Genomic DNA, 26490 nt, shown 5'->3' with positions numbered 1-26490 from the left:
AATGAACAATGCACCTTTTAGCAATGACACTGGATGGATTCACACCTGACAGTCGACACCCAAAACTCACCCGGTGCTTTCGCTCCATCTAACTCAGAGTCTTTGTTGGTAAACTGCACAAATCACACCGCATGCTCACACACCTCTGACAGCCCCCTTCTCTGCTTCTCACCCTCCATTACTTTCATAACAACATTTATAATCATCTACATGACAATCTGTGTGGAGCTCTATAGCAAGGCTCAGGGGTGACAGGGGTTAGTGCTGAAGGGAAGCGGTGCATGCTGGGATTGCGGCCTGCTGAGAGAGAGGCATTCTGGGAGGCGGTGTCCTGCGGGCAGGGCCTCTGGGGGATGCAGTATGGTTAATAGGCCTTTCATGGCCAGCCCACAAAGCCTTTTGTCCCTGGGCTAATTCATCCTGCCCAGCATGTAGAGATGGAGGGGGAGGGAGGGTACCATGGAGGGTTTTTTTTGAGGAGTTGGGAGTCCCCATTTTTTTCCTACTCTCTCTCTTCTCTGCCTTGTAGTGCAGGGTGGCGCTAGTGTCAGAGAACCACATACAAACAGAGCCCTGCTCAGTAGCAACTACACCAAAACATTGGCAGGGCCTGCAAAGTGCTGGCAAACTGCAGTACAACACTGGAAAACACCCACGATTAATGACTCCTTGAAGACGTCTTGGACCTGAAACATCTTGCAGGGATTTGTAATTTGTTTTTGTGTGTGTCCAGAAAAGTTCAACATGCACCATTTCAGAATGAGACAAACTGGATGTGCACACACAAACATATTTTCACCTGAACAAGAGCAACAGGTGTCATAGAATACCAGAGCTTGTCAGTCAGCGGAGCCCTGCTGGGATGCAGCAGCCCCTCAGGTACATCATGGTGGGAGTTCCTGCATTCAGAGAGACAAGGAGTGGCTGGCTTCCCACCAGCGGACCCCTCTATCAAACCCTGTGATCTGGGAATAGCCAGTTATTAATGAACTGGACAGGAATGGCTCCCCTCATTTCAAAGTGTGCTGACTGAAGTGAAGAAGAGAATTCCAGAGTGAGCACAGGGGGGTTGAGCTGTGATCACTGTAGTATGAGAGAGAGTGTGTGTGTGTGTGTGTGTGTGAGTGCTGCACAGACCTCCTGACTAGGCTTGTCCTGTCCACAAGAACACAACACAGCACAGCACTGCACAGCTGCACTGGAGGGCCTGCAGGCCTCAATGGACGGGGGTCAATACAAACTCTGTGGGGACCAAGGCATACCAAATCAGGGGGGACAAGGAAGAGGAGGGGGAGGAGGCGCACTTTTCTGCTCCAGAACACCATAGTTTAAAGAAAACTTTAAAAAAAATAATAATTTTTTTCTTAATATTTATCTCTATCTGTACTTTAAAAACACCCCTGCAGATTCTGCTTTTAAGCACAATCTCTGCAAAGCCCTCATATGTTGTGAATCCGCTCGGAGGGTGAAAACGGCGGCGCAGTACCTACCCAGCTCTGGGATTTTGGGAGCCAGTCCCTATTGTTCAAATCCCTCCTCCTGCTTGGGAAGTGGGAGGACCCGAAAAGGCGTCGCAAAAGGGAGAATTGTTTGAGAGCTCAGTCATCCAAAAACGGCCTTTCAATGTGAGAACTTGGGGGAGCCGAAGAAAATGTCGGTGGCATCGCAGTAAATTACTAAAGCAGCAAAGGCTTTAGGGGGAAAAAGAGAAGCGAAAACTGTTGTTTTTTGGGGGGACTTAAACGCAGGAGAGAGGCGAAGAGAAGATCGCCTGGTTAAAACGAGGTGTGAGCACAAGAGCAGAGCAGTTTTGGTAAGTTTCACCGCTTCGTGCGCTCCGTGTTTTTACGCTGTTGTTACAAACTTTTACGTTAATGTATCAGTTTTGATGCGTGTTTGCAGCTTTATCGGGACACTTCACCGACACCTCCGTCAATTTCTTTTTAGAGAAAGTTGCGACTTTTTGGTGTTTGATAACTAGTTAATGCTGGCGTCTCTACTTCGATAGCCACATTTGTTTTGTTTTGTATTTTTTTTTCCAGCCTAATGATCCACATAAACTTTGCTACAAACTTTCTGTGTCACAGACGTGCTTTATTGGGATGTGCCGCGAGGTTAGTATTGGATTTGGAGCTGCTTTTATTAAGAAGCGTTAACTTTGTTTTCGGGCTTAGCCTGTGCTTGATTGGATGAAGTCTCGCGTCCATATTTTCCAAACTTCTCCCTGTTTTTCTGCCGACTGTTTCACTACGATACGTGTTTCTGGAGAGGTATGAGCCTCTTGTGACACGTCGCAGAGATTCATAGCTGTGTTTTTAGGAATACTTGCGTTTTTTGGGGGAAAACGTGTCTACGTTTTGCAGGCCGCAGCCTATAGTCGCTCCCATAGGGTAACAGGAGACAGACATGGTGAGCTACTGCCAGATTTACCCATATCATCATCATCATCATCATCATCATCATCGACGACGTTGTAGTGAGGTATAGAAAAGCTGGTGTCCGATAAGTGCCTGTTGTAAGGAAGTAGAAAGAGAGCCCATTATGAGAGTTCTTATAAGAAGTAAAGTTCTTTATGATGCAGTTTAATCATCTTTACCCCCACCCCCCCGAAGTTTATGTAGTGCTATCAAAGTTGTTGGACCTTAACATAACACTTTGCTTACGTTTACGCATTAGACCACAATCTTGTACTTTTTCCATCCTCCTCCTAATGCACAAAAAGTCCCGAGCTGATTGTATGCTTCTGCTGTCATCAAGAAACCCAAACACTGCTACCTGAGTGCAGTCCCACTCCCCCACATTCCCAAATCAAAGTCCTGGACAGACCAACCTCACTAAAGCCTACAGTTGACTGGAAGCTGCTGGGGCAGCCGTACAAAAACGCAGCATCCCGCCTCGCAGTTAGAGTCTCTCCTAAGAGTTTTGAGCGCTGGCCAGGGTCTGTATCACCGTGAGTCCCCCGGGGTGGAGGGAAAAGAGGTAGGGGGTGGTTAGGGCGTATGGAGGCCTGCAGAAACAGCCGCAGGGGCTCAAGTTTCCAACCCCAGGTGTCGTTTTGTTATTTGGATTAGTCTGCATTTAGCCTCCGCTGCTTCGCATGGAGGACAACTTCGCGATTCAGTGACAGACATGGCATCAGACAAGAGGGCCCGATTGTTCCCGCTGAATCAATGTCACTTGGATTAAAAGTCAAAACGAATGGCCTGGCCTCGTCCAATTAGGCGCACAGCTTCTGAGCGAATTAATTGGTCTCAGTAAAAAGGAGCCTCTTGTTTGGTAGCGGGGTTTGTTGTTTTTGTTGATCATCTTTGGCAGGCGGGTGGATCAAAGCTGAACTAAATGATTCCTGTCTGATTATCTGCCTGTTTCTCACACGGCTTTGGCGCCTTTGATTGCAGATGTGGGGAATGGGGAAAAACACACTTGTGGGAGTTACTAATCAATCTTGCGTAATACTAAGCAAATATATTGGAACTGCGGCTACTGTGGGCAGAGACTTTGATTTTTAAAGTAGAAATGAATATCTTTATACCAGACACAGTTTTAAAATACCATGTTTTATTAACTCGTGATATGGAACCACAAGTTAAAGTTGGCAAAACAAATTATTGAGCAGACATTTCAGATTTTCCTTGTAGTCCTAGCTTCTCAGTAGTAACAATTTATTGCTTTTTTCTCATCTCATAGCAAACTATTTTTTTTTCAAAGGTTTTTAGATGTTTCTGAAGCCCGAAATTATCATTAAAAGATGCCTTTTTCCATTTGTAGATGGTTCATAAATTAAACAAAAAACAGGTAGACACAATACCTCATCCTGTAGGACAGGCACACTTTTTGCCACTGTAATGTGTGCAAGACATTGTGATGAATGAAATGCTTTCACACTCTAAAAAAGGATATGAAGTTACTTTAACAGTTCCTATAAAATGGATTTTAATTTTCTTTTTCTAAAGGACTCGTATGGACAGGAAGCTTACTTTATTGTCTTTTGGTTACAGTTTCACTTGACTGTTACTGGCAGGAACTTTTTACAGTGAAGCCTGTGCATGAAATTAAATTTCATTGATCTTGGTTATCTGCCAAACAGACAGTTTTCCACTATTTTGCCAGTTGCTGGATAGTTTTCATCCATCCTATAGGAGTTGAGTTTTCATATGCGTTATAGCCTGTAAGGAGAAGTTACTGTGTGGATTTAGGTCTGCCGCCAACAGAAATAGTTTCTCACTCATATCTTTGCTTCCAAATTGACTTTGCCATGTTGAGGTATGATGTAAGATATGAAGGCAAGGACAGGATTTAACGAACCCCCTCATGCAGTCCTGGAGTGTTTTCACATCTGGATTTAAGTCAAAGTCTGTAGAGGTAAATGGCTTTTAAAGATGCATTTCAAGATTATAAACAGCCAGCAGATCCATAAGGACCGCTGTTGCTGCCTGGGTCTCGTGTTTGTGAGCCAAAATTTCTCACTTTGGTTCTGAAAAGCACCATTGTTATTGTAGTGGGTGTAACATTGGTGTTAATTGACAAAGGTGAAAAAAAAAAATCCATCCTGGGGGCATGCTTTCATCTCTGACAGCAGGTATGCTCATGCAGTCATAACAGCCTGCAGAGAGAATCTGTGGGCCTTTGCTGCGTGTGTGTGTGTGTGTGTGTGTGTGTGAGCAGTAGCTCCTGTCCCATCAAGATCATGTCTTTGCACTGGAATGTATTACTTGTCACCTGTGCGATTGTTTTGAGATTAGTGCATTAGAAGAAGGGCTGAAGACTCGAGGGAGAGGGAAGTGAGGCTACTTTACGCAATAATTTCAGCAAGACATTTTCTGGGTTAATGTACTTCTCATAAATGAGCAAGGAACACACTCATTGCCAAATAAGGCTGCCTCATTTTCCACTGTTAGACGTTATTGGCCTGTTGACATACAGTGCATTAGTCCTCCAGCACTGACAGATTGGAAGCTTGGACCTAGGCCTCGTGTCCCTGGGAGGGTTTCTGTGTCCAGCCAGACATCAGATAACCAAAGAGGGACACCTGGACTGGCAGGTGGCCGGGGTCCAGGCCCCTCCCCTGGGGCTGCATACCTCTGTTCTCTTGATCCTGTCAGCCAGGACCACAGAGTAAGAGGGAGAGAGGAATGTGGTGGGGGGGTGGACGGAGAAAGTTTTGACAGTGTTGGAGATGCTAATTAGGCTGTGATCAAGCAGATTATTGAAGCAGGAATGAAGATAAATTAGATGCAATGAAAGAAAGGGAAACGAAGAGATGGTTAAGCTTTTTCCATTGCAGAAGGCCAGTTTTACGTACATTTATAAAACCATATCTGCACGCCTGCGTTCAATTTACACACACACACACACACACACACACACACACACACACACACACACACACACACACACACACACACACACACATATATATCTGCATATCAAATACAGCCAGTGTCTTAGCAGCCTTATAGAGATTAACTAAAGTCTTTAAACTAGTTGAGTTGATTTGTTCCACTACTTAAAGTAAAATTCTTGATTGAATAATGAAGTCACCCAGGGCGTACTCTCATTCTCTTATACACACACACACACACACACACACACACACACACACACACACACACACACACACACACACACACACACACACACACACACACACACAAATGCACATTGAGAGTGCAGTGTGAGTGTTGTTAGATCATTGATCAAATCCAGACTCTGGTAAGAAAGTTTTGTGTGAGTGTGTGTAGACAAATAGTCCTGTGTGTGCAAAGCAGATATTTGGACAAAGATTAGGGGGGTGTTATTACGAGCCAAAAGCAACTCAGACGCTCTAATAGATCATTCACACACATGCTCAAGATTGCATTCTGACTGGAACTGCTCAGTTTAAGCCTCACAGTCATGTTCTAACTCTTTCTTCTCTCCATCAGGCACACAGTTGGAAAAGTTTTCTCATTTTTCGTTGGTTTTTCACCTATTCTGCGCAGGCTCACTAAGTGTCGTGCACATACACACGCATGCATGCTGGAATAATAAGTGCACTGTATTCCTTTCTGCAGCTTGTGTGAAAACTCAATAAAAAGCAGCAAAAAGATGGAATCTGGTTTGTGTCCCAGAGCTACAACCAATAATCAGATTTAAAGTGTTGTCTCAGAGAGCAAAAAAACTCATCATTGAAGAATGTCAAACTGGCAGGAGAAGACATGATTCAACAGAATAAATCACTGGGCACCAGATTAGTGAGTTATTGGGCCCCTGAGGTTATCAGCGCTGGAATTTTCCATCGACAGTGCTGCTCTGTCTGCTGTCCAAATCGTATCTGTGTGAGGTTTTATTTTATGCAGGATAATGCACATCCGTGGCTTTGAGTGACAGGACAAATGGTAGCTCTGCTTTACTGTGTCTCACAAATCCTGAAACTGAGAGCTCTCTTTGAAATGAGCCTCCTCCAGCTGTTTCTCCTCTTAAGAATCTCTTTGAGACGCAGCAGCTTTCACTCGATAACCATGAACTAGGCTGTCAAATGTTATTGCACCATCTCGAACTCAGTTGGCGCCCCGAACCCGTCCCTTTCTCTTCAATTTCCCGCCTCTTATTCATTTCCCAGCACATCCTCATATCTGTTTTTTCCTATAACTTTCTCCTTTGGCCTGCTTCTTCTAACTTTACAGCCTTTCTCCATTCCCTCATCTCTCTTTCTGTCCCCTTCTGCCTTATCTCAATTTCCTAATGCCTCCTCGTATCTGTTTTTCATATAATATTTCACCCGCTCTGCTTTTCTCTTCCTTCCTTCATCTCCCACTGAGAGTTGTAGGGCCAGGCTCACTCTCCTTTTTTCCCCTCCTGGTTCCTGCTGAATAATGGGGAGAAATTGCTCTTGATTTATAATTGGTTCCATTCACTCTGATGCATGAGCTGCCAAAAGAGTTGGGGGGCCCCTTTAACCCACCCCATATCCCTCCTCTCTCCCTCCCCTCTCTCCCAGCACTGCAGGAACACACAAAGAGCAGGCTGCATATACGTACAGCTATGAAAGTCCATATTGGCATGCGTGAATACCGTGGTGTGCATGCATTTTATCTCTCGGGCTTGGGATAAGTGGTAGCCTGTTTTTTAGCGTGTTGACATTTGGTGTTGGAAAAACTTCCTGAGGTCTGCATATTTATGTGCCTCTGTGAGTATACTTTTACCATGTAATAGGAGTTTGTATGATTGCTTGCTTATGTGTCACCAAGTGTGTGTGTGTGTCTGTGCAAGGAGAGAATGGTTGTGGGTAAATGAAATATGTAACTGCATGCGCGTGTGTGTTTGTGTGATGAGTACTGTGAAATTCAGGGTATTAGTTAGTTTTCCCAGTACTGTATGGGAACGATTATGAGTCCGTGATACTTGCAAAGCTCTCTGTTAAAGCTTTTCCAAAATTTCTCCTCCTAGTCTTTCTTCTACACTTATTTCTATCCTTCTGCCCTTTAGCATATTTTTTTCTTCTATACTTCTATCTGTCCTTCTATCCTTTCTTCTGTCCTTCTATCCATTCTATCCTTGTTGTTCTATCCTTCTATCCTTCTGTACTTTTATCCTCGTATCCTTCTTACTATCATTCTAGCTCCTTCATTTTTATCCTCCTATTTATCCTTCTGCCCTTTTATCTTTTGGCCGCCTGTCATATCTTCTATTCTTCTATCCATCCTGCCGTCCTTTCTTTTATCCTCTGTCTATACTTCTGTCCTTCTATCTATCCGTTCTTCTATTCTTATGTCCTTGTATCCTTCCTCTTATCCTTCTGACATTCTAGTTATCATTCTATCCTTTCTTATATTCTTCCTTATATCTATCCTTATGCCATCTGTGCTTTCATCTTATTACCTTTCCATATCCTTACACCCTTCATCCTTCTTTCTGTTCACCTTTCTGTCCTTTATTCTTGCTTACCTACCCCCGTTATTCATCCGTCCATCAATCCATTCATCCTCCTATCTTCCCTTGTATCTTTTCCACTCCTTTCTTCCATGCTCCCTTCTTTCCAGGTTTATCTAACTCCCCAGGAAGCCACGATGATCCAGTCTTGTTCCCATGGCCCTGGTGGGCATGCTGGCATCTCACACTAGGCAGAGGAATGTGGGTGGATGTGCTCACCATGGCACTGTAATTAGCTCTCCATGGTTAATTCGGCTTCGTTATCTAAATTATGCAAATGCTGCAGTGCCTAATTGATTAGAACGCCCCCTCCTCTACATGGCAGGCCTGTCCAGATCCCTCTTGTTAATCCCTGAGACGCTCTGTAGCTCGTTAGTGTTGATTTGGGGGGGGTGAAGGAGGGTTTGGACGGGCATATAGCTCGTTAATACTTTGAGAAGCGTGTGTGTGTGTGTTTGAGAGAGCGTATTATGAAGGAGGAGGGGGTAGATTCTCAACCTCGTTAGGGATGCTTAGATGCTTTTGATGTGTAATTTTATGGCATGAGAACGAGTGATGTTTTGAGTGGAGGATTTGGGCTGGCCCCCTCTCCACCTGTTGGGCAGGATTTTTATGCCAAATGAGACTCCATAATGTTCTCTTGTCCGGGGTTAGTGGAAAGATAGATGGGAATTAATTTTAGAATTTGCTCTCTGCCAAGTTTTGGTGCTATGTTTGCAAAAGGGAAAACTATTGATTGTCTGTTCCAGTTTTTGCATTTTCCATTCTGCATTGTAGTAATGACAGCCACGACCAGAGGCAGAAATACTTTTCTTCTATTCAAAAATACACAAATAATATGGTAAAACTTACACAAAATAGTTCACAAAATATTTGTGCTCTGATAAAAGGCCCAGTTCTGTTTAGACCATGTGCACATATTTGAGTTTTGACATTTGGATGACACAAAAATCTTTGTGCTGAGTTAGTGCTGAAATGATTAGGTGAATAATCAGCAAAAATGGCATGTTTGTAGCTGGCATCTCCAAAGTGAGCATGTGCTATTTCTCTTTTAGTATTGTAGAAAGTAAAGTAAAAATATTCGTGCTTTCTTGGTCTTCTGTGACATGAAGTTGGCCTTAGATTGCTGGCTAGACAAAACGAGCCTTTTGAGACTGTCTTCTTGAGTTTTAGGAAACTATAAATGACTTTCTAAAGTTTTGTGGATTAATTGGGTTAGTCACTTAGCCATATGGCTTTTGAATGAAAATCTTTAGGTTTTAGACAGTAGTTTTAACAAAACAAGAAAGTTGTTAACCAGCAGCTCTGAGAACACGGCGCTGTATTTCCTGAGAATTTGTAGGAGTTTAAAATAAAAAGCCCTTCCCTAAAATCCCTTACTCATCTTTGTCGTTTTTCCTGTGTGATGGTCTGATGGTAAAATGGGTGTGTTTGTGATGGACCCTGCACATCCTCCTCCTTTACTCAGCACCAAGCCCCAGGCCAGGCTAAGAGGCCAGCAAACAGATTGACAGAATGAGGAGAAAATGTGTTGGGACATTCAGCGACGCTCTCATGCACGCTCTCTCGAACACGGCCTCTCATTGACGAGGATCTGCTCTCTCCTCCTGCTCGCCTGCCAGTTGACATCCTCTCTATTAATTTGAGTCGTTGTTCAGCTTTCTCAGTCAACCTCTCCACCCACCCACCTACCCCTGCATCCATAAACCCCCTTCACCCAGCTCACATCAATCCTTAAAGGCACTGAACTCCCTCTCTCGTCCTCTCTGCCTCCACAAACTCTCCACACACCACTCTGAAACCTCTTGGTCATTGAGCCCCCCCACCCCCCTTCTCTTTGGTCATTGAGCAGGGCCCATCAGCTCTTCCCCGGGCCCTTCAGAGTAGCGTCTCCCCTTTCTCCAGGGGTCTGCGGGGTCTTTGTCCGTGCACCGGCTCACTGCTTTACAATGACTCTCCACTCTATTAAGGTGCGTTCTGCCTGTTAGCGTCGCCAGGGGCAACCGGCCTCCCGCATGGCAGCTATGCGGCGTGGCATTGTGGGCTGCGGGCTTGAGCGGGGCAGTTGAACCCCCAGCACTCCTCACACTTGACACCGCATGTGTTTATCTAAAGGGGGGGCTTTGTGGTGTTTGGAGAACGGGGGGGGGGGGGGGCACGGGTTGTAAAAAGACGTAAAAACTGAGGGAAGAGGAGGGAGCGCAAGAGGGGACTTTGGGTAGGTGATAAATATTCAACAGCTCAGCTCCTCACAAGAAGTTACTACCCTGATACTCCTCCACTGCCTCCTCTCTGTCCTGTGTGTCTTCTCCGTGCCAGAAAGCAGATGGAATGTGAGAGCTCGGGGAGGAGGCTCCAGTCTGGTTTTATCCAATTAGCAGGGTTGTCAAAATGAATTTATCCACGGAGGCAGGAGGACAATGGGACCGGCAGTGGCCCGGGAGAACAGGGGCCCCGGTGCCTTTACTTAGCACGCTCACAATGAACTTCTGTCAAGTAACTCTGTCTCATAACAGGATATAAGACACCAGCATACCTACGCTCATGATGCATGCCGGCACACCACTGCCACAACCTCATACTGCCTGTTTGTGCTTTCTCGTCACACTCTCTAGACAGGTGACAACGTAAAAACCAGCACCAAGTAGCTTCTTGACTTCAGTGGTATAGTTTCAGCATGTGCAAATTTGTAGAGTCTCCGAGTTGATTCAAGTGACGTTGGTTTCAGCATCAGAGGACGAACACATGGCTCTGTGCAGACATCCGCGTGCCTGCCAATTTTGGTGACCTTGCAGATGCTGCACAACATGGGCACCAAGTATGCATGCCTCTTCAAGGCGGACTCCACGTAGACTGGGAAACAGTATAATCCTACTCTGCCTGTCCATAACCATCTGTGTCTACAAACAAGTATAATCCCAACCTAAGGTGTTGGCCCAGCACATGGTACCTTGGCACTGATTCTAAAAGTCTGCAGCTCTACCGGAGGGATGGAATATCATTCTTCCAAAGCATGTTCCCTCATTTTTGATTTGATGAAAGAACTGCCTAACAGGTTGGCCTAAAATCTCCCGTGGGTGTTCAGTCAGGTTACTGTGAAGTCATAGCTTATGATTCATAAGTTTTTGACCCCCTCATGCCCTATGGATAGTGGCATTGTCATGCTGGAAGAGACCACTCCTGCCAGGAGAGAAATGTTTCATTGTAGGATTAAGGTGATCACTCCTTAGCCCTTGAGGCAGGTCAGAGTTAAGTCAGAAGTATTCACAGGAAAATACAAGTCAAGACACCTTTTATTCAATGCATATATCTAAGAAATTAATATGTTGCCTGCAAGTCCACAGGTTGCGGGAGCAGGTTGAAAATCTTTCACTACTTACAGCAAATTTAGATTTATTTTCAATACTTACATGAGCAAGATGTTATAAGCTGGATTACCCAAAAGATGAATATTAACACAGCTGTCCAAAAACTAAAAATTAAATTCCTGCCATTGTTTGCTTTCTCATTTACTTGATCATATCATAACTTAAGGGAGCTGAGTTTCAGGTCTTTAATATGACTACAGAAATAGTTCCACTCTAATCATACTACTTCACTATAACTGGCAGATTTGAAAAGTACACGGAGTTCTTGCTCTTGCACTGTCACTAAAGTATTTCTTAATACCGCAAAGTTTCTCGCACAATGTGTTTGCCATGCAGTGTCGTTCCTCATGGTAGGGCTGTAACAAAACAGGCGCATATGCACACAGTCAGACACACACACACTGCTTTTAATTTAGAGGAGCTGTCTGTGTGTGTGTGCTCTGTTTTTTATCAGTGTCGCTGATGCGTAGGAGGCTCCTCTCTCCCTCTCTGGCTTCTCTGGGAAGGGATGGATGGAAAAAGTTGGACATAGATGTCAGGGCAACTTTTCATCTTGACGCAGGGTATCCGCTAAGCAAACACAGGACCCAGCTCACTAATGAATCAGACCAACAGACTCACTCAGAGGAGTAGGGCTGTTTTTTAAGGGAGTGATGATGTATGAGGTGGCTTCCCATACCACTGTTACAACAAAGCTCTGTTTTCTGTCTCTCCTCCTGTCTGACTGCTAGTGCTTTTATTTTGAAAAGAATGAGAAATTGGGCATGTAAGAGGGCTGCACGCTGAGGTAGTGTGTCCCGCTGTGCGTGTAGTTGGCACACTGATTTGTGTGGTTTATGGTTAGTGACTCTCACAGTTGGGACAGGTGCTCCATAGAGATGTAGGTGTCTTTTATGGGCAGCTGTACTGGGTTGTGTCCATACAGTGACCAGCCACAGAAGCCACAGGCCTTCAGCTCTGCTCTCTCCTGGTCCCCACAGAAGCTTGCTGTTTGTTTACAGAGTGAGCCCGCTACTGATGAGCCACTCTATGTGGACGAGCGAGCAAATGAAACCGTACATGTATGTAGGGCTGCAGCTAGGGATTATTCTCATTCTTGAGGACTTGTGGCAATGTGGCGAGTCTACACATGTGTGAAGCTGAGAAATCCAATGATCAGAGTTTTTGCTTAACAGGGTATTAACCAAAAATTTTGCATCAGAGTAGCATTATGTAGAATTATAACTCAGCTGCAGTTCCCTGCTGCTTTTGTGGGGAGTTTTAGCATCTTTGAGCTAATTTTTTTATGACATTGCAACTCTTAAAAACCAACATCCTGCACCAAGCGGCATGCAGGGGAAAAAAGAAAAAAAAAACTTAAACACTGGAGCATTTAGCAGCTAAAAAAAATTAATGTTTCTGTGTTTCTTGTGTAAATAAACTTGATTCATTAAGGGGATGACTAATCATTACTGCGCCACACTGTCTTTTCCACGCAGAGGGCTGCTTTGTTGCTGTTAATGACATGAGAATTAGTCATCTGAAATTGTTTACACATTCATAATATGCAATTAAAATGTAGCAGAGAGTAATGTGTGGCCTTGCGGAGCTGTTGCAGCTGCTTTTCCGTCAACCTACTGCTTTGCTCATTTTCAATACGTGTGCCAGGCAGCCAAACATTTTTCACTGCTGCCATTAGATGATGAAGGTGCGCTGTAAAAGTTTCCATTCTCTTACTGTCCTGCCTGGGACCCTTCTGTGTGAGCGTGCTGTGCGCAGGCAGGCTTCATTAATCATTCCCTTTGCCATATTAAGCTCAGGACAAATATGCATGTTAAAGTTGCGCGCTGCTTCTACAGTTTTGTCACGGGACTGTTGCGTGTTTGAGGACATGCATGTATATGAGGGAGTGGGAGAAAGAGAGAGATTTAGTTTTGCAGGACCACCCTCCTCATCCTGACGGGAAGTTGTTAGTTTAACCTGACAGGAAAGAATTTGGGAAACTTGGCAGCAAAAAACACAGGAGAGAGAAAAGCTCCCCTCTCTAGATTAACCATTAATAGACTAACCATTACCAGCGGCTTCTCCATTTTCCTCCCAATTCATACTGTTCTGAAGTATAAAAGAATGCTCCTCTCCTCCATCTTAGCCACACTCCTTAATGCTGGGATATATATACATTTCCCCCACCATCCCTCCCTCCCCTCTAGTGCCTCTCATTAGTTGCTCTTTGTCCCAACTCTTGAATGCAGCCTGTGTGCTTTCTTCTCTTCCTCTATCTCCTTCCCTCTCTTTAGACCCCTCTACCTGTATCAGTTACACCTGAGCAGGAAGGTGGAGGGGTCGGGTTACGGCACGCAGAATGAGGGCGCCTCTTTGATGAGCGTGGGCTGGATGGGTGCGGGTGCAGCGGGAGGAGATGGGGTCAGTGGTGAGATGGGGGCTGACAGAAAAGAAAGGCTTTATTTGTGTCTGGAGTTTTGCTGCTGAGTGCACCGCCTTGCCTGGGTTGTGTTTTGTTAATGGCTGCCTGTTCGTGTGCGTGCGTATACAAGTAAAATTCAATCAGAGGGAGCAGTGTACTGTTTAGATGGAAGATGCGTGTTTCCAAGCTGAATTTTCGATGCAGTTCTGTCTGTGTTTGTTTCAGTCAGGATAACATGGCTTCTGCTCCGAGTCTGTACGTGACCCTCTAACCTTCTCTTGGTGTGTGTTTCAGGGGGTAGTGTATGGAAGATGTCTGGAAAGCAAGACTGGACTCCGTGGATGAAAAAAAGAAGAGCTCCAGTGTTGTGCGCTCTGCGTGCAGTACTGCTGTGCTGCCTGCAGAGCAGCGCTTCACTCACTGGTGAGTAGACAGTATGAGATTGTGAAATACTGTACTTCACTACTAATCCTAATGCCCATTTTTTTTTCTGTCTTGTTGTCTGACATTGCAATTTCTTGATGCAAAACCTGCATATCTGTATTAACAATAATGTTTCCATTATCTATCCATCTGTTTTCATGCCTTCTGTCACGGTTTGTTAAGGCATTTTCTTTTCTAGCATAATCAACCCTCAGTTAGTGAGTGCCTTTACACACCTGATGTAGGGTAAGCCCCTGCCAGGGACAAAATATTCTGGCCGAGGCACTGGGAGTGAGGTGTTACGTGTCTGGCAGCAGGTACAGCAGTTTGTTTGAAATTAAGAAGATGGGAATAGTGTGCATGAACAGCTCATGCACACTGAACTGGTTGAACCGAAAATAATAAAAGTATTGTATGTAGAGCCACAGTGATTAGCTCACTAACTGATTCAAACAAAATTTCAACCAAAAGAAGCTAAACAGTTGTTTTTGAATTTGCTGCTTTTCTTGGTCTAATGTAGGAAATTTTGTGGTTTAATCAGGTCAGATTTTGCTCCCGGAAATGCTGACTCCCAGTTAATCAAGGAAATAAATGACAGCAATAATATGTGTTAGTTGACTGACATGTAATGAGGAAGAAGTAGCTCTATATGCACACTTGTATGTTTTAAAAAAAAAAAAAATTAAAAGTTTCTAATGTTTTTAGTTTGCATCTGAATCCTTGTTGCTGATTGTTTCCTCAGATGAGGTGCCAGTGTTCACTGAAGAGCCTACATCCGTGGTGCAGAAGCTGGGAGGCACGGTCACCCTGCATTGCAGTGCCCGTCCGGCCTCCGCCAACATCAGCTGGCGCCTCAACGGCCAGGAGTTGGTAGATGGAGATTTGGGTGTAGTGCTGAGGCCCAGCAGCCTGTTCATCCCAGCTCTCTCCAATCAGACTCTTGGCAGATACCAGTGTGTGGCCAGGACCAGCACCGGAGCCCTAGCCAGTGTGCCTGCTAACGTCACTGCTGCCAGTGAGTAGCCACCCACACAAAGCTGTGACAAATAAACACAAACAAAGGGGCCCCTTTTTAGTTTGTGAGAGTATCCATAGAAACCTTGGACTTAGTAATTTTGATTTTTGTTTTTTTTTACGTTGAAGGGGTGGTATTTGTTTGCTTAAAAATCTTTACCAGTACATCACTGTAAACCTTGTACTTTTCCACTGCTTGTGGTTCATCTATATCTCATCCTTTGAAGGAATACAAGCCAACTGCAGTTTTGGTGCTTCCACTGAGAATCTGTTGCACATCAGTAGTAAGTGAATTAACTCTGCATAGTCAGATAGTTTATCTTCTGTGTAGTAAGACAAAACAGCTGCTTTTATGACGCGCCGTCGATATAATAGAGTTAAAATAAATGATTCCCGATGCAGACATTTTTAGTGCTTTGCTGGTTTGAGTGTGTGGTGTTACATTTGATATCCATTGTGGGACCGAGAGGGGGGGACTGAAACTGTGAAACCTGAGCTTGAAGAATGAAGGGGACCCAGGGGCCAGTCAGAGCTGGGGGGGGGGGGACCAGCAGGACTTAGCCTGGGGGCCCCCCCCCCCTACCTTCACTGGCCCTTTGCTTTCCCCACAACACCACATTCCTCTCCACAGGGCCTGACAGCAGGACTCACTACAAGTTATGGCCCCATAATTGTGCTGAGGGCTGAGGGGAGATAAGAGTGGACAGAGGATATGGGTGTATGCCCCAGCAGAACACACCATTAGCTAGGGGGAAAAGGGGTGCTGTTACCAGTATGGTTTTACATGCAAGGATGTGAAGTATGAGGCTGCCATAGTGGGAGAAACTGGAAGGTGTTTTAGGCCAGCCGAGACAAGATCCTGACACGAGATGAGATGGGGTGTCACATTCTCTGCCTCCTTAAATCCCTCCATAACCATCTTCACACACATTTCTCCTCGCACATTTTTCACTCGTCACTTTCTCTCCACTCACCTCCTTTCATTATCGCTGTCTCCTGCTCTCTCCCTCCCTCCCTCCCTCTTTTGTCATCTTCACCTCTCACGCTCTTATTTTTCTTCTGTTTTATCCAGAGCCTGTAGCTACAAAGGCATTAAAAGTTATTGATTGCACCAATAGTGGATGAATCGTGCTGGGATAACCACATGTGGAGCCAGTCTGTTTGCCCCGCCTCCCCAAAAAGCCTCTCTAATTTAATAACGGCTTCTCCTCGGCCACCCCCAAACCGCCTAAGGAATTGCTCCGTGGGGAGTGTGTACGTGCTTGCCTTTCCTTGTGAGCCCTTCTAGTTTAGTACGCACATGTTTTTTGTGATCGGGATACGTTGACTCCAGACCCTCCACACTATCCGACTCTGAAGAAGAATCAGCGCCTTTTTTGGCATCAGTTAAAAGCTCCCCGCTTGAATTCTTGTGCAGACAATCACCCTCCTCTGTTTTTGTTTTTTTTTGTTTTTTTTTTTTTTGTGCAGAAACTTGTATCTGCACAACGTGAACGCACAACACGTTGCACTAACATGTTATAATTCAGAGATGTGCGCGCGGGCCTCCTGCTGCTACACATAAAGATGATGAATGCACTGTCTCTCTCTCTCCCTAGAAATATCTAAGTGGGCCCTGCCAAGCAACCATGGCGCGGGAGGTCTGCTTCACTTTATGAATGCCATCAATCCTCCATCCATGCAGGATGCACACACAAAAAAACATCACATGTGCACGCTCGCATGCACACCTGAGAGGCACCCATGAGGGGTTTTTCCTGTGAAGAATGTGGGGCAGTTGTGAGAGGGGGGTGTTAAAAGGTGTATATGAAGGAATTTGGGAGAAACAGCCAAGAGGAGGAGGAGGAAGGTGGAATGGGGAGATATGAGCTGGGGGAAGGGGGGTGTCTGTAAAAACAGCACCTGATTGATTTAGCAAATGGAGCGCCACACAGCCTATCCTTGAGGGTTCTTTCCCCTCCAACACACGCTGCTAAGCTTGACATGTCCTGGCTGGGATTCTCATCTTTGAGAATAAGAGCTGGCACAGTGATAGAGTTGTGTTGTGTGCTTGTTATCTCTGTGTGTATGTGTGTGTGTGTGTGTAAACCCTGATCTCCCCCATTTCCACCGTTAAGGCTCCCCCAGGCGCCTGCAGAGGGGCAGATCCAGCGTGCATGGTGGATAAATCAGCTGCCCGCAGTGAATGTGTTTGTTCAGTGCTTTAAGTAAATCACTTTAAAGCCCCTATCAATAGATACTGTTAACTAAACTTTGCTTATTGAATTAGAGGTGTACAAAGACTCATCAGCTGACTGTGTATATGGGCAGCTCTGTCTTTTTTCTTTTTTGTCAAAGAGTATGTCTGGTCCAAGAAAAACACACCAGTTATAGCAGCTCTGGAAAGAATGGAGAGGCTGTGTTTGTTAAGAATAAATCAACAAAGGCTGGTAGACGTTTAATTACGTTCCTGGAGAAGTTTTATTTATCTTTCATTTCACTGTTGGACGCCTTAATGACAAATTTCTTTGGGTGTTACTTTCCCCTCCTGTGCTGTTCCCTTCCCTCTTTTTCTTCTCTCTGCCTCATTTTAGGTTCCCTCTGTTTCAGCTGTATAAAATGGCTAAGATTTTTATGGGCTCTTACTATCTCTTATTTTCCCCTCCTTAAGAGCAGAATTTTGCTGTGTCCTCTCAAACCCAAACTGGATATCGTTCCCCTGAAACCCTATAGGATGGATTTTTCTCACCTTTGACCCTCATGGCCAGGCCTCAGGGCTGCTCAGGCAGGGGCTTAGGAGGTCAGGGGCCAGATAAGTGTCTATGCTGTGCAGACTGTGTGTCTGCGGGACACAGTCACAGCACATGGCCCCAGTAATCCCACTCCCCCATTTCCCACAGAATCTGACCCGGCTCCAGTCCCAGTATAATGTTTGACAAGATTAATGTTGCCTAGTCGAATGTTACTGACACCAGAAAAATTAGCTAGAGTGCTTTTATGAAATTCCTGTGAATTTCAGCAGATCACGGTAAGACAAACAGTGGGAAAAGAAGTGGAGGTAGAAGAGGTTTTTCTTCCAAAAAGAGGGAACATTAGAGAAGCTGTGGGAATGTGGTTACAACACAGCAGGGTCAGACTGACATGAGAGACACCCAACATGGGAACAGCACAGTTATTATTGCTCTGAATATTGTGGTTTTGTACATCTAAAGCCGAGGACTGACTGTATACATGTGCAGTTAGATGTGATTTACACTGTATATTAAGATGATGAAAGAAGGGTGAAATGTGTTGCAGCTATGTGACGGCGCTGACTTTTCCCCTTTGCCTGTGTGTTTTTCAGAGCTGCGGGACTTCGAGCCTGATGACCAGCAGGAGATCGAAGTGGATGAGGGCAACACGGCTGTTATTGAATGTCATCTCCCCGAAAGCCAGCCCAAGGCTCAGGTCCGCTACAGCGTCAAACAGGAATGGCTGGAAACATCCAAAGGTAACAGTCTGCTTTAATCCATCAGGATCTTCTATAGTATTCACTCTCTCTCCCTAATTCCCTCTTAATTCCCGTACTATCTTCATAATTTACCGGAATGCTATAATCCTACTATCTGACCCATCATAAAAGCACCGATAAGGGCATTATCTGGAGAATGTTGAAACATGGGAATGCACTTGTTTATTTTTCAAACTATTTACTTCTAAGTTGCCTGGAAGAGAAGAAAAGCTCCAGTGGGTTGTAGCTGGTATGCTGATGATGCCTGGGAGCTGTAGGTACTGATATCTACCTTATCTGTGAGGAAATGAAGACCACATTGAAGAGCATTCACTCGCTATTTTGGGTCAGACTCAACAGTGCCACTTTGTGGGCTCTGCTAGGACTGCAGCCATGTATTGGAATGGCACACAGGGCTCATATTACCTGCGCTGTTTCACAACATGGACTCGGTTTTTCTGTGGTTCCTCTTTGTCTTCGTGGTATTTCTGATTATTTTCTCTCCTCTCTTTCTGCTTCAAACATTTAAAACCTGATAAAAGTTCTTACCTGACTCATGCATGCATTATAATTCAGCACCCCGCTCACTCTGACTTATATTTTTTTTTTCCTGCAGGGAACTACCTCATCATGCCATCAGGGAACCTGCAGATAGCCAACGCCACACGAGATGATGAGGGGCCCTACAAGTGTGCTGCCTACAACCCCGTCACTCAGGAGGTCAAAACCTCCAGTTCTGCTGATCGTCTGCGTATACGCCGTGAGTCACCACCACATACTTTGGTACCAATTCAGTATGACCATCAGATCTTACATCTGATTTTACTCACGGGCACTCGCGTGCACAACGCACACTTTTGCATCTTTTTAATCCTAGTGTCCTGACTGTCCTTGTTTCTTACAGGCTCCACGTCAGAAGCGGCTCGGATCATTTACCCGCCAGCGCCCCGCTCTATCATGGTGACTAAAGGCCAGCGGCTGGTGCTGGAGTGTGTGGCAAGTGGCATCCCGACTCCACAGGTCACATGGGCAAAGGACGGGCAGGACCTGCGTCTAAACAACACACGCTACCTGCTCAGCAACCTGCTTATTGACGTGGTGGGTGAGGGAGACTCGGGCACTTACCTTTGCCGGGCGGACAACGGCATCGGCTCCGCCAGCTCTGCCGTGGTGCTCTATGACGTTCAAGTGTTCGGTGAGTATACTGAAGCCTTTTCAGAATGAAGTGTTTATTCATTTGACTCCACAAGGTGTTTTTTTTTTTTTTTCTTTTTTCTTTTTTCTTTTTTCTTTTATGAGCAGAGTTTTGTCTATGTCATGGATTTAATAATTACACTGACTCCTGTTTGGCGGACTGAGAAGACGGGTTCTGTATGCGCGCGCGTGTGTCTGTGTGTGTTGTGTGAGTGACAGAGAGAGAAGCAGTGTGGGCGGTATTTTGCAACACAGAGCTGGTGGAGACAGAGCTCTCCATTCTGCACCAGGACTTGATTGAGTGTGTCTAGGTTATGGATGACTGTTTTTACAGTGATTTTCTGTGTGTGTGTGTGTGTATGCGTGTGTGCGTGCATGTTTGTGTATGAATGTGTTGTGGGCTCGTCTCTCTGCAGCTGGCTCTAATTAAAGCCAGAGTGCTGCTGTAGCTGTAATGAGCTCTGTCTTTTCCCCCATTCACAAGCAGCCAACCATCAACTAGCTGGCCCAGCCTGGCTCCACACACCCCCTTGTTATATATTGTGCACACACATACGATTGTGTTTTCAGAATCGATTAAAGTTACTTATCAAGCAAGAACACGAAACACACTCTGTCTCCAGGTTATAAGTTGTGAGCATTTCTATTGTAATTAGAATATTTTGAGGTTTGGATGGCTAGTAAGACAAAAACAATATTTGAACAATGCAAATGGAAAGGAATTTTAAGCAATCACCAGATTACTTAAGTGCTTCAGCTAATGATTTACTCGATTACTTGTTTGGTCTACAAATACCAGAAAGTAGTGAAACATTTCTTAAAGCACATGGTTATCTGTTCAATTTGCTTTTCTGCATCCAACAGTTGAAAAACTAAAGATACTAGAATGACTTAAAAACAAACAACAAAATAAAAGTCAGAGTCCGAAAGTTATCACTGGAATAAGTAACTTTCCCCAGTATTAAAATAGGCATGTATTAATTTCTGTGTGACTTCACTAAACACAATCATCAGTTGCACTCCTAATCTACATACATATACAAGAAGTTTCAGGGCAGCCTCCTCAGTCTCATCTTCATCATCCCACTTCCTCCCTGCAGAGCCTCCTCAGGTGGTGGTGGAGCTGCAGCAGCGTGAAGTCCTGTACGGAGACACGGTGCGCTTCATCTGCCAGGCCCGCGGTAAGCCCGCTCCCTCGGTGATGTGGCTCCACAACGCTCAGCCGCTCGCCCCGTCTTCTCGCCACCGCCTCACCTCCCGGGTGCTGCGCATCTCCAATGTGGGACCTCGGGATGACGGGCTTTACCAGTGCATGGCTGAGAACGGGGTGGGCAGCTCACAGGCCTCTGCTCGTCTCATCACGGTATCAACCGGTAAGCGGGTTTAGTCTGGTAATTTGTCAAAGATTTTCTTTAATTTCACAGATGTTAGATTTCATAATTCCTGTTTGGTATAGGGACTTCATCCCGGGGCAGGCTGCCTTCCATTTTTCCACTCAGCCCAGACAAGGTGCTGAGAGAGCAGCCGCCTGTGAGGCCGGGGCCTGCGGGTGCCACGTTGCCTCTAGACTGCTCTGAACTTCCAGGGTACATGCCTGCAGAAGCCCCCATCATCCTCAGTCAGCCACGCACAGGCAAAGCTGACTACTATGAACTCACCTGGAAGCCGCGGCATGAGCACGGACCTCCTGTACTGGAGTATATGATCAAATACAGAAAGGTACTGCGAGGAACTTCTTTAAAGTGTAACTCTATAAAGAGTTACACATGTTCTTGTGTCAGTAACTGAGCCTTCTGTGTGTCTCTCTTAGGTGGGAGACCCTCTTGCAGACTGGACCTCCACTGGTATCTCAGGCTCTCTCCATAAGCTGACTCTAGCCAAGCTGCAGCCAGACAGCTTGTACGAGGTTGAGATGGCTGCCAAAAACTGTGCAGGTTTGGGACAACCAGCCATGATGACCTTCAGAACCGGCAAAGGTATGAGACAAGGATTTTTTTTTTTCTTCAGTCTGTGCATCGCCTACTTATGTCAGGGACTGTGGTCAGTTCATAACAGCATGCTGTTGCATAATCTGCCAATGAAAATAGTCCCCAAGAAATTCCCTTATTTGTTCTGTTTGAGTAATGTTTGCTAAACACGAAGCCACTTAAGGTAATCATTATTCTGACAGCTTTAAACACATTTTAACTTTTGACTTCTCTTGTATGAAGAGGGAGGTTTGAGGCCACGGAAAGAGTAGGGAACTCAAAGTATTATAAGATGAGTTTATTCTTAAGAATGACACCAGGCCTTTCCTTTTAAAAAGGACATTTCTTTAACCTAACATAGGATCTTACTCTTCTTCTGTTCTTACTATTCTATTGTTCCTCTTTGGTCTGCAGGTCGCAGAAATCTGCCAAATGATCCTCCAAAGACTCCCTCTGTCCCATCACCCAGCCTCTCCCGTAAGTCTTTAACAGCCCTGTATATTACTGAGACAAACCCCTTTCTGAATAACAGTACTAATAAATCTATTACTTTAATAGTTATGAACACGGCTAGATACAGTTTTACCTTTCTCTTTGACTAACAAGTCTCACTCTCTCTTGCATTTCTGTTCTCTGAAGGATGAGCTCCCAGTAAGTGCTGAATGTAGTGTTCCTGAACTTGATCTTACAAGTTTGAGTATATTGACTGTATATCTGGCTTCCATTTGACATCCCTTCCTGCTTTTCTTCAGCTCCCGAAGCCCCCGACAAGCCCACAGTCTCCACTGCGACGGAAACGTCGGCGTACGTGACTTGGATTCCTCGCGGTAACCGCGGCTTCCCCATCCAATCATTTCGGGTGGAGTACAAGAAGGTGAAGAAGGCAGGAGAGGACTGGGTGACAGCGGTGGAGAACATCCCCCCATCGCGGCTCTCCGTGGAGATCACGGGCCTGGAAAAAGGTTGGCCATCTTCACACCCATTTTAAAACGGTGTTGTTGTTGCTCAGTGCTGTTTACTCTTGCTTGATGGGGGCGGGCGGGCGGGCGGGCGGGGGGGGGGGGGGGTAGTAGGATGTCATACCATATCATTACAACAATGATGTCCACATAATTACATTCCCATGGTCTGTAAAATTTATCACCATAATGAGTGTTGTTTCAATCATCTCAGTAATTGTTGCCATCAGTCAAAACCATAGCCACGTCACATCCAACATTGCATTTGCTCTGGAAAAGAAAATAGAAAGTAAAGTGAAAACAAGCATCATTAATCAGCGCACAATGGGAAAGCATCACTCCGAGAGATGAACGATGCCCACTCCTCTTCCTTGTAGGTACATCCTATAAATTCCGTGTGGTAGCGGTGAATGTGATTGGTTCCAGTCCTCCCAGTGCCCCTTCGAAGGCCTACACAGTGGTGGGCGGGAGAACACACGAACGCCCCGTCGATGGACCATACATCACGTACAATGAAGCCATCAATGAGACCACCATCATTCTCAAATGGACGGTGAGTGTCCAGAAGAAGATTGGGGCAAAAATAGAATAAAAAAAAAAAAAAGGTTTTATTTTAAGTTCACAGTGATTAAAATATGATTTATTTTCCCCCTCGACAGTACGCTCCTGTAAACAACACGCCCATCTACGGTTTCTACATCTACTACCGGCCAACAGACAGCGATAATGACAGTGACTATAAGAAGGATGTTGTGGAAGGAGACAGATACTGGCACTCGATTACGGACCTGCAGCCCGAGACTGCCTACGACATCAAGATGCAGAGTTTCAATGAGAAGGGAGAGAGCGAATTTGGCAATGTGGTGATCCTTGAAACAAAAGGTGAGGTAATTTGTTGTGGAAAACTGTCACAGTCAGATTAGAAAAGTTGTTTTTGTTAAATTCTTTCTTCCCTCCTTTTGTCCACAGCTCGACCTAACTCCCATCGGCCTCTCCCATCAGAGACCCCCACACAAGCTGGGTATAGACCACTTGATGGAGGTGTGCCTCGCCCGGGCGACCTCCCCTACCTCATAGTTGGAATTGTCCTGGGAGCCTTTGTCTTCATCATTGTAGCCTTCATCCCCTTCTGCCTGTGGCGGGCTTGGGCCAAACAGAGTGAGTGCTCCTCGCACTTCCTCGAGTCTTTTCAGGGATTAATGTCTTTCCCTCTACATCCGTGTAATTCTTGTTTTGTCCTAATTTCAGAGCAAACTACTGACATGTGCTTCCCTGCTGTGGCCGCCCCCATGTCTTCCTGTCAGTACACCATGGTTCCCCTTCAGGGACTTGCATTAGTAGGCCACTGCCCGCTGGATGGCCACATGACTTCTCCGCACGGCGTTTACCCCGCCAACAGAGAATACACCCCAAATGGCAAACCTCACCACCCAAAACACTGCCTGCCAGGGCTGCAGCAGGTAAAGAAAAAAGTGCTTTTAAACTAGCCACCGTAGTTAACAAGTTGTGTGTTTACATAAGAATATCTGATCTGTATGCTTGCCTGTTTGTGCAGGATGGCTTGGATTGTGATATGGAGTGTGACACACTGCTGCCACAGCCGAATGGACACCTGCCTGTTTACCACTACACCACCAGGTGTGCTTTCATATAAAACACATTTACTTTATTTATTGGAGGACCACTATGAATAATTCTACCAGTATGACCTAGTGATGACCTAAAAAGCCTTGAGCTTTTTCAAAATTTTTCAAAACCAAAATTTTGCTCAACAATTTAAACTTAACCATCAGCTCTAATGTCGAAGGAACTGGTTAGTGAATGAAAATGAAATATATTCAACAATTATTTTGATTATTTCAAACAAAGAGGTCCTTCCTTTTTTTTTTTTTTTTTTTTTTTTTTTTCCAAATGTGAGGTTTCGTTGGAGTCCTCAGTTTCAGATTTAGAACATCCCAAACTCTCACAAATATTGTTTGTGTACAATTCTGACATTTTATAGGCTGGTACTGAAAATAAGCTCTAATAAATATGTTTTTCCTGTGTTCTTCAGTGGCCCTGATCATCATGAGCGCACCTGCTATCCTCCAGATGACTCCACTCTCCAGCTCCTCAGCTCTCCCCATCAGCTTTCAAATTCACAGGAAGCGGGAGGTGACGGCAGCTTCTGTGGCGGAGACAACACAGAGGGCATCACTCCCAGTATGTGCTGATGCTTCCACTAATATCTGTTCATAAACTTTTTTTTTTTTCTTTGCGTTGTCCTTTCATTTTCTCATCACTCCTTTTTTTAAAATTTATTTATTTATTTTAACCGCAGAGCCGTCGTCTTTCCCGCTTCTCTCTCTGGAGGACGAAGGGATTTTCACCACATCCTCCTCAGCAGCCACAACACCACAATCCCAAGATGCAGCTATAAAGGAAGTGAACATCCTTCCAAACGAAGCGTCCCCTGAGGACGAAGGGACGGCCAGCGCGACAGATGCATGAGAGACTCTTAAATAAACAAAAGATAGAAAATATTTATTTTTGTATCACAGATATTTATATATTTATGCTTTTGTACATAAGTGTCCAGTTATACTGTATATAAGGTTATTTTCATATTGGAAAAAAGAGACTCTTTATTCATAGATCTCCTTACATCCTTACACTATGTCATGGACAAAGGGAGTAGTATTTTGTCTTGTCTATCTGCATTTCCTGGGAAGGGTCCTTTTTTTTTTTTTTTTTTTTAGTTTGAGACTTTATCCCTCATGTGAAGAAGAGCCCGGCGTCTCCGGGGGCTTCTTTTCAGTTCAGCACTTCACATCTAGACCCTCCTCACAAATCATATCCTTCCTAGGTGTCCTCCATCCTTAATGTTTGGACCTTTTTAGGTACTTAGCTTTATGTACAACAGAAACAAAATTGGAACCAGTCTGATGCTGTAATAAGGTGCTGTTTAGCTCTGTGATGTCACATTCTGTCATTTTGTATAGCGGTAACACAAATGTATTATGCATTGCTTGTCATTAACAAACTATTAACATGTGTATGCAACGTAAATCATTGTTTCAGTAGTAGTGCAAGAGATTATATATTGTATAGTTTATTTATTTTTTTTGAATATTTTTTTTAAATCACTGAATGGGAGAGATTCTGGAACATGTCTTTAACTCAGTCATTGATAAGCTGAACTTTATACTGCAACCACTTCTGTGTTTACTCGTTTGCTGGTTACCAAATGACTGCCAGGTGAGGCTGCTGCGACAGGTGTGTCAGTATTATTTCCTCCCCCCCTCACTGGTTGGTGCATAAGTATTAGTCTTTGACAGAGACATCTGCAATCAAAATGAAGGAGATCCCGAATCTACACTCCCTTTTAAGTGTAGCTGTTCTGTGGTTGCACATGCTGGAGCACTATTGCATGTAAATAAATGCTTATGTAATTGAGTCGAGTCGTCTGTGAATCTTTTAAGTCATTTTGTAGTAGTGTGCTAAAGTCTGGAGCCACACTTCATTTTTTGCTTCCAAGGAGCCAGACTTTCTGGAATTTTTAAAAAGTGTTCTTGAGCAATAGTCTTCCAGGCTTTCTGAAGGCCATTCAACATTTTTCTTTGGATATTGTTTGCTTTTTCACTCACTTTTAGTCCAGTCCTCGTACCTGACCATTTTTAGAGGGAATGTGGTTTTGTTTAAGCCATTTAACACTGACCCATGAATCATTCAAACATAAAAAGGCATCTAACTCGAGGGATGATGTGTTGTTTACGCATAACAGACAACTTAGCAAACAACC

The 26490-nt window shown here is 44.8% G+C and overlaps 1 protein-coding gene across 1 annotated transcript; it reads left to right on the top strand.

Annotated features, from left to right (window-relative positions):
* Window positions 1-1581: 1581 nt before the first annotated feature.
* On the top strand, window positions 1582-26144 carry boc (BOC cell adhesion associated, oncogene regulated). Its single transcript, XM_030755946.1, has 18 exons — window positions 1582-1813; window positions 13978-14106; window positions 14849-15121; window positions 18443-18589; window positions 19206-19349; window positions 19494-19784; window positions 20884-21156; window positions 21240-21502; window positions 21594-21759; window positions 22165-22227; window positions 22503-22712; window positions 23087-23262; window positions 23369-23591; window positions 23679-23867; window positions 23958-24169; window positions 24265-24347; window positions 24763-24911; window positions 25030-26144. The coding sequence occupies exons 2-18, from the start codon at window positions 13995-13997 to the stop codon at window positions 25197-25199; spliced, it is 3144 nt and encodes a 1047-aa protein (XP_030611806.1). The 5' UTR covers window positions 1582-1813; window positions 13978-13994; the 3' UTR covers window positions 25200-26144.
* Window positions 26145-26490: the final 346 nt, after the last annotated feature.

The sequence above is a fragment of the Archocentrus centrarchus genome, chromosome 20 (genome assembly GCF_007364275.1).
Source record: "Archocentrus centrarchus isolate MPI-CPG fArcCen1 chromosome 20, fArcCen1, whole genome shotgun sequence".
NCBI classification, from domain to species: domain Eukaryota; kingdom Metazoa; phylum Chordata; class Actinopteri; order Cichliformes; family Cichlidae; genus Archocentrus; species Archocentrus centrarchus.
Note: the sequence above shows the minus strand (reverse complement) of the source record. Positions and strands in the feature narration are given on the sequence as shown.